The sequence below is a fragment of the Bombus vancouverensis genome, chromosome 16, assembly GCF_051014615.1.
Source record: "Bombus vancouverensis nearcticus chromosome 16, iyBomVanc1_principal, whole genome shotgun sequence".
In the NCBI taxonomy this organism is placed as follows: domain Eukaryota; kingdom Metazoa; phylum Arthropoda; class Insecta; order Hymenoptera; family Apidae; genus Bombus; species Bombus vancouverensis.
Genome location: NC_134926.1, coordinates 2,586,402 through 2,598,527, shown reverse-complemented (window position 1 = coordinate 2,598,527; position 12,126 = coordinate 2,586,402). Strand labels below are relative to the sequence as shown.

Genomic DNA, 12,126 nt, shown 5'->3' with positions numbered 1-12,126 from the left:
TTTATTATTAAAACTTTTGTTTTATTTTAGGTTTTACGTACATGTTATCAGTGAAAATAAATATTATGAATGCTGGGTTATAATTATATACATATATGCATACGTATTGATAAGTAATATAGATGAGATTTGTTTTATCGTTATAAATATATAAGTATATATTATCAATAGGAATTCCAATTATAGCTTGTCTTTGAATATATATATATATATATATATGTGCGTGTAATGGTAAATATGACGACTTATTTTACGAGTCACTTGCATTATCAATGGAAGTGAGTGTTATAAATATCGCCTACTTTACAACATGCGTGTATATATATTGGTAAACATAAGTGAAAATTATATGTATTGTTATAGATGTTGTTTGTTTACAGATGGATAGCAAAAGTATTTGGTTTCGTGAGTGGCGTACAGGTGCTTTACAGTTCTACGGTGCGGATTGCTATTCCTTGGACTAAAAAAAAAATTCTTTCGATGTCTGTCAGGTTTTTGTAAACGAACATGCATGGAAGGATTTTCTGCAGAGATTCAAAATGCTCTCTGGATTCCTCGTGAAACGTCTGGACAACACCTACATGTTCTTCCATCCGTCGTTCAGAGAATGGTTGATGAATTCGCCATCAGTTCTGTACACACCTACAAAAATAGTTAATATATACATATATTATATATTTTTTTTTTTTTATATATATGTTTCATTCGGACCTGTTCCTTGTATGAATACTGTATCTCTGTATATAGTATAATATATATAATATGTTATGATTACGTTAGTTGTTATTTACTATATATATTTGCCTTAACTCTCTCCCTTTTTTTTTTTTTTTTTTATTAGTACCTAACATTGCTATTATGATGCTGTATTACATTGTATTGGCTATTATTTGTATGTGCGCGCGACGAATTTTTCAACATGGTCGCTTGCGTATATCGTTTGTTTAATGTCAACAGTAGCGTGTTGTTGAAATAGTTAATTTGTTAATTATTATAATTTATTTTGTAGTGTTTCTGTAATATTGTTTGTGTTTCATGATATTGTGTGTGTGTCAATACTGTGTGCTACCTTAGTGCGATAGCATGGATTGTGTTGTTTTCGAATTTCGATAGTCATTGTTTTGATTATACGTGACTCGCATTTATATAAATCTCGTTTAATTTAGTTAATGTTTTTTTTTTTCGTCTTTTTTTTGTGTATTGTGTTACCAGTTATTTTGTGTAACGTAACTTTATTCCTTTGCACCGAGTTCAGTCATGTTGTTAATATTTAGTTAGTCTATCTTGATTAATTTCTAACCTATTCCTGTGTTTATTAACCTTTCTTATTTTCCCTATTAATTTATTATTGCATGTACTTGCTATTTGCTATTATTTTGTGTATGATATGAGTTAGTTCCCTTATTAGTGATTAAAATCTACTTGTTAGATTAACATTGTCTGTAATTCTTCAGATTCTACTCTTTCGATGTTGCATCACTTACCTAGATCATTCCCACAACATCATCTGATTCTTCGATATGCCTTGGATACTTACTACGGTTGTCTTCAATCGTCTTATATCTGTGGCCATAATGGTACTGTTTAGTTTATTTAGTTTAATATGTGTATAATGCATTGTGTGTGCGACCGCTATTGTGTATTACAAAATCCACTTCTACATGTTAGATATAATAATATAACAATACTACGTAGATTAATACATAATAAGATATCCTTTTACTTTCAATTAATCTATCTTAATTATTTTCTAACCACTTTCTACACTTATCAGCTATTTTATTTCTTCTTGTTAATCTGCGACATTCATGCATGTACACTACCTTGTATGGTGATTAATTGTTCACGAGGTAAGTTGCACTTCCACTGTTTTAGTTATTCGTTGAACTAACACGTTTTACATTCAAACAGTAATCGGAGCATTTGTAATAAACTTCTTTTTCTTTTCAGGTTTCCGCCATCTGTGTTGTTCGACGAACAGTGCCATGCTTCCATAGTATTGTTATAACATTTAGTACTGTTGTATTTTGCATTAAGGCAGTTGAAGTTAATTTGTTCATTTATTTTTCAGCTGGCTGTTGTACATGGTGTTTCGCAAACCGAGATCCATAACCTATTTTGCACGTAAACCTTCTCGTATGATGATTACTTGTTCACAAGGTAACTTTCACTTTCACTCTTTTAATTTTTATTGAATCAACACGTTGTATATTCAAACAATAATTGGAGTACACCTGATAATTTTCTTTTTTTTTCTTTTAGGTTTTTGCTATCTGTATTATTCGACCAACAGTGTCACACTTCCTTTTGATTTATCCACAATATAGTTATAACACTTAGTAACCTTGTATTTTGCACTGAGACAATTGAGACTAATTTATTCACTTATTTTAGGTAGCTGTCATACATTATGTTCCGCGAACAACGATCCATAACCTATACTTACACGTACACTTTCTTGTTTGTTGATCACTTGTTCACAAGGTAACTTTCACTTTCACTCTTTTAATTATTTATTGAATCAACACGTTTTATATTCAAACAATAATTAGAGTACACATAATAATTTTTCCTTTTCTCTTTTAGGTGTTCGATATCTGTATTATTCGACGAACAGCACTACAACATACACTACTGCACTACGTTGCCCACTGAAATCACTTTATTCATTGCTTATTTCGGTTATGCGCTAGTTTTAGCTTGTTTAAGTGCACCGTTCGCGGAATCCCTTTTACTTCAATCTTGACGTTCTGGTTCTGCAAGATTTCTAGCAGCTTGTATGGTCCAGTATATTGATCGGAGAATTTTCCTTTACTAGGTTCTTTTAGTAGATATATCGAATCTCCTGTTTTAAAATCTTGAGGGTTAATTCGTCGATCGTTAGTCTTAGTTTGGATTTTATCAAATTTTCTCTTGCCATTCGTTGTACAGTGTTAATTTTATTGAACAGATCTTCGAGATATTCTGCGCATGTTGGTTCCGTGTTCTCTTCGATTGTTACTTCACCAATAGGTTCTCTGGCTAGATGTCCGAAACTAATTTGTGCGGGGAGAATTTCGTTCCTTTCCTTCATTTTAGTTTTTATTTTGCGCCAAGACACAGGTTTACTGACATTGATCCAATTATCCAATTGCTTGCTAATAGCATTTAAGATACAAATTTTTGAGAGTGCCGCAGCCATATTAACCCAAAAATATTTTGTATATAGTATAGTGTGATACCATCCATATTTTCCTGGGGGAATCATAAGATCAGCACTACTTACTATGTTACCTACGTCAAATATTAGATGTAGTAACCAATAAAGTATTTTTAATCCAATTATAATCCAATGGCTAGCGTATTTATTCAAGTTTTTATATATATCTTCGACTGGTGATTCCCTGTTTTCTCCCTTTTGATTTCTTTGAGCTCGTTGAACTTGCGTTTCTTCAGCTTGAAAATGTTTAGAATCCTTTTCCTTAGTTACCCTTTTTTCTTCTTCATTTATTTTATTCGCAGCACCTTTATTTTTCTCTACCTTTTCAGGATGAATAGTTTTACTGGAAGTGCTTATTATAATTAAATTATTATTTATTTGTATGGAACGTTTAGGAATATTTTTGGTAGATTTGGAATTATTCTTTGAATTTTTATTACAAACCTTTTTGCTTATAGATTCTGTTTTGGATTTAGGGATAGCTATATTTTTATTTTCTATAGTGTAATCTTCCTTGCAATTTAATGATTTGGCTTTGAGTTCGATAAAGTTTCCTTCTGATGGTTTTATAGAAGTTTTTGAGTGAGATGTACTCGCTATCTCTTTTCCTATTATGGTTGAAACATTCACGAAATTCGTGGAGTCTTGCTTTTGTATCTTTACCAAGTCGAACATGGAGAGGCGATTTGCACTTCCCAGCGGGTCCAATATCTCTGTGATGTTAGGCAGTGGATAAGCATTGCCTGTCGTCTCGTCGTTCAATTTCCTAGTTTCTGCTTTGTCTGAAAGTTCTTTGGCACTAATATTATTTATCTTGTTTGGTAACTCAGAAAATTTCTCACTCATGATCCTGTCTATGGCACCGTGCGTCCTTTTATTATTTAACGTGACATTATCCCTTATCACAGCAACGGAATGGTGTTTGCATTGAAAAGTTGATTGGTTGAAATGATCAGCATCTCTCTATTGATTTAGATCTCTATCGAGGTATTTATTTATGCGTTTTTCTTCCCAAGTTATTGCTCTTGTTTCTTTCCTGACATTTACTTCTATTCCCGGGTTGTTTAGATGTTTCTGCGACGGCGGTACAAATCTCCAGTCCTGGCGGTTGTTTACAGTATAGATACTATTGTATGGTGGATGAGCGTTGTTTTGGTTATAATTATCCGAAGGTGTCGGACGTTGGTATCGAATTCTATTGTTCACTTGTTTTAATTCTCGTGTTGCTTTCACGGCTTGGCGGTACGCATCGTCCAAGGATTGGTATCCTGCTATCTTTACTTGGGAGCCCCTTAACGAAAGCTTCCCTCGTGTCTCGATCTATCCTATCTTGAAATACGGTGCCGTACTCGTACCTTTCCCCGTTCATTATCGCCAGCCTGAGATCTTTGACGCGTTCTATGTAGTCCAAAATATCTTCTCCCGGTCGTTGAAATATTGTAGCTAATTCCCCTTTATATTCGTTAACCGTTTTTCCCGGACCGAACATATCTTTTAATTTATTCCCGAAATCGTTTGAACTTATTACTTCTGTGTCTTCTACGGCGAGAAACGCGTGTCCGCGAAGCTTATTCGTTAATAATTTTACTAACTGAGATTCTTGATGCCTAGGAACCATGTTTCGTGCACGCTCGCATGCTCTTAAAAATCGAAATACCGAGGGTCGATGTCCGTCGAACACTGGTACTGTCTCTATTGCATCTTTTAACTTAATTGATTGGGGATTAACTTCTATCGGTACTGTCGCTTGGGAAATTATCGGCGATGATACGGGTGTCTTGATTTCCTTTTTTATTTTCAGTGAACGCACATCGTCTTGTAATTTATTCATTGCTGTACTCATGTCGCGAAAATTCGCATCCCATGCTTTAAGTTTTTCCGATAACATCAAGATCATGCCTTTGTCCAACGATTCTAATTTAGTCGACATTATTTCTTAGGTATATATTTTATCGATAATCGTGACAACTTTAATCCCTTGTGGAGCGAATCGAACCGTTTAAACCAACTTTAATCCTCCGTGGAGCGTATCCCACCGCTGCCACCAAAAATTTATTACTTTACTCTGTTACGTATCTATTTGTTTAAATCGATCAAATCTAAAGTTAAATTTTACTGAAAATTTTTTTTTTATAGTTTGAGTTTTGAATTTAATCGGAAGGGAAATAAATTGAAATGATATTATTGTGTGTTTTAATACTGATTTAGATTTCTAATTAATACGGTAGTTGCTGCCACCAGAAATAGTCTAAGGACTATTTCAAAATATTTTATTTTTATTATTTTCTTTTACGTTTAATGGGTAGCGTTAACTGACGCTTAATGCAACTGGTAAACGAATTCCACTTTTCGGCTAACCTGCTATGCGCAGGGATACTAGCACGGGAGAGGATTAAAGCTGGGTACTATAAATATTTTTCCTCGTTGAACGGATTTTTATTTGAATGTAAAATGGCTTAGGTTATTATATATATATTTTATTAGCTAGATATATATATTTTAGCGTTGCTGGATTGGATAGGAATGTGAGATTTTTCGTTGTTTTATATAAATTTATTTTTACGTTTGACTTCTTCTTCTCTTTTAATTTCGCTGTAGTAGTTTGCCGTTAGAACCGAAATTCAATTCATTTACTACGATGGATTCTGTCACCACGATTTTCTTGCCTTTTGAGTTTAATAATCGAGGATGATTCTAACGATCCTCTCTGTGTGGGACTCGTGTGATTTCGCAAGCCTTGCCCAAAGACGGGTAATATTTTACCAACAGTGGGAGGAGGAATGCGAAGATCGATGGGTGTTTTCGATAATCGAAAACACCGTTTGCACAAGCCAACACAGCGAACGATCCTTTGGTTAAATTCTCGAAGGGAAATTGTTCTGTTATATCTCTCTTGCAATCGCATGCAATGATGACAAGAATATCGGTTAATAGCAATGCCGGTATTGTTCTTAATTTTCGATTGACCCCGACGATGTATTTAATAGTCCTTTCTGTGCGGGACTTGTGTGATTTCGCAAGCCTTGCCCAAAGACGGGTAATATTTTACCAACAATGGGAGGAGGAATGCGAAGATCAGTGGATATTTCAGTAGCTGAAAACACCGTTCGCACAAGCCGACACAGCGGACAACTCTTTTGTTAAAAGTTTAAACAATGATTCTATCTTCAAAACCGTTCACGAAAATAAAACGAAATCGATGATAGGAAGTTCTAATTCAATTCTCGAGGGCAACGAGATTACCAGAGAAGAAGGAAATTTTCAAAATTAATTTTCTTACCTTGAGGAGTAGGTGCTGTCTGGTGCCATTGCCTCAGCCGCTCCGGTGGTCGTCAAAGTTTTGTCGGGTTTATTATTTGAACTCGAATATAGTTTACTATCAACTCTTACTTTATTTATCTATTTTAATACAGACTGAGCAATTCACTTAGCTGGATTAATACCGCAATTACAATGCGCGTTTGTGTTTAAACGATGAAATGAGGACTTCAAAGATAAAATTTTCTTTTTACTTAGTCGCGACTCTCTTTTCTTGACCGAAAAACTAAAGACCCCGAAACGCAAAATACTATACAAAATTTCTAAACGCAGTGACGAGCGCAATAACGAACGTAGTAATAAATTAATAATGGGCCGTAATAACAAACGATCACAAGAATTATGAACAAACTAATGAGCGAAGAATAATGAGCCGTAAGGAATGAACACTATAAAAAATGAACGAACGCAAATTATAAGAAGAATGGACACTATAATAATGAACAAAGAATAATGAACCGTAATAAGAATGTTCACCAGAATAATAATGAGCGCTGCGCTATGTTGCTACGCTTATTTATAATGCCATCCCCCACGGGGTGGTGGTCCACTGGGGGTACGCTTCCGTGGGAATCGGGATGTTGCAGTTTGGGTTTCTTGGAATCGTACGTGACAAAATGTAAATTCCATATTTCGACTTAGTTTTTATCAGTCCTGTGTTTCTGCTGAGCTAGCGTCTAGGAGATTTTGAAGCATTCCACGCTGATCTAGTCCTTTCCGCGAGAAACTTCCACGTGCTGTACCGTGGGAATTACCGGTGTTTCTTCGGCGCGTGCAAGGGCTGGCGGCCGCAGCATCATTATCACTTCGATGCTCGCTCGGGCAACACGCGCGACATCCGCTGCTCTCCCACAACAAGGACCTCCTTCTTTGAGTTATTTTTCGTAAGTTTGGATATTCGCATATTCTGGTTGTTTTTTGCGATTTTAATGTTTTTTCCCTTTTTGTTGTTCCCCTAGGCTTCGGTGATCGACGTTCGGACAATGTTTGCGAAGGCATTTCCATCAGAGGTTCCTTATTATTATTATTTTTAGATGTATTTTGTTTTTATGTACGATGTATATATATATATATATATATGTCGGATCACGATTCGAATTTTGGGCGCGCGACGACTCTTCATGTGGACTAGCCATCGTTTCACAAAGCCGAGATTATTTACACGTATATACAGGTCTATCACTAAGCTTAACAAGTAATAAGTACAACTAATAATAAGTCTAACAAACACTAAGCCTAATGAATAATACGATCTACGAATAATTAAATTAAATAATACTATTAGCAATGTTTGAGTTCAAACGAATCCACGGTCACCGGGATAACTCCTTACTAAGCGAAACTAACTTAGACGCAAATGCGATCGTCGAAAATGCTCGATGTATCACTCTCCAAGGCAATCGCAAGAATGCCAGCCTCGTGGAGATTTTTTCTCCCTGTACGATTGCATTTTGTTTTCTATACCCGTTTGGAAGCATCGAGAAGGTTCCAAACGCCGTTGCTAGGCACACTCGTTGGAAGCATCGAGAAAGTTCCAAACGCCGTTGCTAGGCAGTTTCTGCCTGGAGTTTTGATTACTAATGCAATGTATGTCCCATTGCATCGGCACCTCCGAGGCAACATCACACGTGGCTAGGCCCGCTCTCGAGGCCGCATGCCGCCACAACCACATTTCTCGGAAAACACATACAACCACTCCAGACCTCCGTTAGATAAAACATCCATCCCGTGACCGTGGCTACGTTCAGCGACCGATTGTCACCTCGAACCCAATCTCGCTTATTACAAATCTTAAGCAATTACAACTATAATAAAATCTAGGCTAAGGTACTAGAGGATGTTCCCAAAATTTCCAAGGAAAGGCTTCGGCTTTCCTTTCATCTCCGACATATATATATATTTTTTAAATGTGTTATCTATTTTATGTACGTTAAATATATTTAATTTTATATTTCCCCCCTTTTTAATTAATTATATATATATATATATATTTTTACATTTGTAGTTGCGCATAGAATTTATTAAAGAAAAGTGTTAACAATGTGTTTTCGTGATTTGTTTCTCACGCCTGACTGCCATTAATCCCTAATATACCTGTCGCCATGACGCGTGTAAATCCAACATGGCTGCTCATAAATGTCATCAGCAAAGTTTTAGTGACGGCTCTTTAGTTTTGTTTGATATCGAAGTAATTTTTCGTCTGTCGCTCGTTTTTCCTTATTCTACCGCAATTAGAACATTTATTTATTAATATTGTTTTAAAGTATAACTCGTGTGAATATACGTATATATATATGTTTATGTTGTGTGTCACTTCAGTATAGCTAATGTTTTGTAATTCTTCGATTGCGTTATTTATTGCTTTGAGTAGTTTATTTTATAGAGTATTCGATAATATAAAACATATGCACTCACACATATATATATATATATTTATATACGTATTTATATGCATATTTCTCTTGCCCATGTAGTGTTCATACGAAATGAAATGTTAATTATTTATTTTATATTAATTTCTTTTAATAAGATAGAACACGCACACGCACACGTATATATGTATATATTTCTGGCAAAGTGATTTTCATTTAGATTCTTTAGTGATATAGTGTTGTGTATTTGAGGTTATGTGTCAATCATTTGATTTCATATATACATATATATCTTGTATTGTGACAACATAGTATTGAAGGTTTTGTTTCTAGATTATTGTGCGTTTAATGTGTGTTTACATATTTGTGTTTGATGGTAGAATTTCTGTACCCAATTCCTCAAGTCGTTGCGCTGTTAATTGTTTTGAGCGTTTGGGCTATCGACAGGTTGTCGCTTAGTCCCAAGTGTTGCGTTGTGTGTTCTATAGTAGTTTTAGTTTAGAAAATAGATTATTTATATGTTTATGTAGAGACATGCATGTTTCGTAATGTAGTTCTTATTTTATAATTCTTTACTGGAACGTAAACTAGTTTTAAATATGTATCTTAGATTATCGATTTGAATCAATAATGTAGAATGAGCATACATAGATTTTTATATGTTTGCATAGAGACATGCATGTTTCGCAGTGTAGTTCTTGTTTTATAATTCTTTACTGGAACGTAAGCTAACTTTAAATATGTATCTTAGATTATCGATTTGAATCAATAACGTAGAATGCGCATACATTAATAGTAGTTTAGTTTATAGATTTTTTATATGTTTGCGTAGAGACATGCATGTTTCGTAATGTAGTTCTTATTTTGTAATTCTTTACCGGAATGTAGGCTAGTTTTAAGTATGTATCTTAGATTATCAATTTGAATCAATAATGTAGAAAGAGCATACATTAATAGTAGTTTAGTTTAGAATATAATTTATATATTTATATATAGACATGCATGTTTCGTAATGTAGTTCTTATTTTATAATTCTTTACCGGAATGTAGGCTAGTTTTAAGTATGCATCTGTTTGATAGAATGCGCACACATATATATATGTTTCTGACAATGTAACTTTTATTTCTTTAATAATTCAATATTGTATGTTTTATGTATTCGTTAGACTATTAGTTTTTGACTTCGTATATACTTATATTTCATAAATTGTTAATATAGTATTGGAAGCACTGTCTCTAATATTTACTAGTTTATTACATGTCTAGCATTAGTGTTTATACTTATATGTAACTCTCCAAGTTGATTGATTAAAATATATTTATATATACATGTATTTCTGGCGTTTCAATTATTTCCCCTTTTGTAGCTTTCTTATTTCCCGGTTTATTTGTTTGGTTCGTAACTCGTTCAATCCATTAGCTGGTTTTATTTGTTTTATTTTATACTGGTTGGATTTATTAGTCGCCCTCGTTTTGTTAATCCTTCCTTTAGTTTCGTAGCGCCGTGCGTTCGTTTGTGCATTCAAATCCTTATTCGCGCGTTTTGTATAGAATAGTTTTCTTGTTCTTGTTACGGCGCGTGCGGAGCGCGGGACGTGACACCCCCGCCCATGGAGTTCAAATTTCCAAAGGAAATTTGACTGATTGTGTCACTGAGTTCGCTCAAGGCGGACGTAGATGTCGTTGGTTGTTGAGTGACTACTGGTGTTGTCGTCCATCGTTCCCAGGATGTTTACTGTTCCAGGGACGATTGTTTTTCCTGTCGCTCTTCTGGCCAATGTGTTCAGGACTGCAGTTTTTCCTGCCGGGAACATGACGTGGTCCCGTAGTGCATCCAGGTTTTTTTTTCGAGATATATATATATATATATATATATTTCGCTCGTGGCCAACGACGATGATGCTGAATATCGCCACGTTTGGCGCACGTCCGGGCGGAGTTTCTGTGGTGCGATTCCCTTGCCAAACGGGTAGCTCCGAGTAGCATTTTGTTGTATGTCGTACTTTTACTTGTACCGGAATGCATTTGACTATATGGACCGCTTCTCCTGCGATCAGAGCCATGCGTCCTGGGTTTTGGTTATGGTGTATGCAAATTCGTCGGGCGGTAAGTTTGCCAAGCTTAAAGCATTCTCTATTAGTTTCTTCTGTGTGTTGCGTCTTTGTGTCAGTATATCATGGTATAATGTTGTCATTTGTCGTTTTACTTTCGAGTTTATCAGAAATAAGAATAACTTTTTATTATTATTAATATATGTATAGAAAAAAAGAAAATTTTTATATTTATATATATATATATTATATTATTTTTTTCTCTCTCTTTTTTTTTTTTATTATTAAAACTTTTGTTTTATTTTAGGTTTTACGTACATGTTATCAGTGAAAATAAATATTATGAATGCTGGGTTATAATTATATACATATATGCATACGTATTGATAAGTAATATAGATGAGATTTGTTTTATCGTTATAAATATATAAGTATATATTATCAATAGGAATTCCAATTATAGCTTGTCTTTGAATATATATATATATATATATATATATATGTGCGTGTAATGGTAAATATGACGACTTATTTTACGAGTCACTTGCATTATCAATGGAAGTGAGTGTTATAAATATCGCCTACTTTACAACATGCGTGTATATATATTGGTAAACATAAGTGAAAATTATATGTATTGTTATAGATGTTGTTTGTTTACAGATGGATAGCAAAAGTATTTGGTTTCGTGAGTGGCGTACAGGTGCTTTACAGTTCTACGGTGCGGATTGCTATTCCTTGGACTAAAAAAAAAATTCTTTCGATGTCTGTCAGGTTTTTGTAAACGAACATGCATGGAAGGATTTTCTGCAGAGATTCAAAATGCTCTGTGGATTCCTCGTGAAACGTCTGGACAACACCTACATGTTCTTCCATCCGTCGTTCAGAGAATGGTTGATGAATTCGCCATCAGTTCTGTACACACCTACAAAAATAGTTAATATATACATATATTATATATTTTTTTTTTTTTATATATATGTTTCATTCGGACCTGTTCCTTGTATGAATACTGTATCTCTGTATATAGTATAATATATATAATATGTTATGATTACGTTAGTTGTTATTTACTATATATATTTGCCTTAACTCTCTCCCTTTTTTTTTTTTTTTTTTATTAGTACCTAACATTGCTATTATGATGCTGTATTACATTGTATTGGCTATTATTTGTATGTGCGCG

General features: G+C 34.3%; 1 protein-coding gene and 1 long non-coding RNA gene across 8 annotated transcripts; one reads left to right on the top strand and one right to left on the bottom strand.

Moving 5' to 3' along the window:
- Positions 1–910: 910 nt before the first annotated feature.
- On the bottom strand, positions 911–2,072 carry LOC143303779 (uncharacterized). Its single transcript, XR_013060404.1, has 2 exons — positions 1,824–2,072; positions 911–1,563 (listed from the first exon to the last, which is right to left on the bottom strand). It is a non-coding gene; the product is annotated as an uncharacterized LOC143303779 (long non-coding RNA).
- Positions 1,461–11,997, top strand: LOC143303778 (uncharacterized). Of its 7 annotated transcripts, none has more exons than XM_076625622.1 (8): positions 1,562–1,850; positions 1,951–1,996; positions 2,072–2,160; positions 2,395–2,484; positions 2,587–7,401; positions 7,477–10,995; positions 11,248–11,501; positions 11,604–11,997. In XM_076625622.1, the coding sequence occupies exons 1-4, from the start codon at positions 1,604–1,606 to the stop codon at positions 2,433–2,435; spliced, it is 423 nt and encodes a 140-aa protein (XP_076481737.1). In that variant the 5' UTR covers positions 1,562–1,603; the 3' UTR covers positions 2,436–2,484; positions 2,587–7,401; positions 7,477–10,995; positions 11,248–11,501; positions 11,604–11,997. The 7 variants fall into 7 exon arrangements, with proteins under 7 accessions (XP_076481738.1, XP_076481734.1, XP_076481737.1 ...); XM_076625617.1 differs by having other exon boundaries at positions 2,263–2,484; XM_076625623.1 differs by having other exon boundaries at positions 1,461–1,577; positions 2,263–7,401.
- The last annotated feature ends 129 nt before the right edge of the window (positions 11,998–12,126 follow it).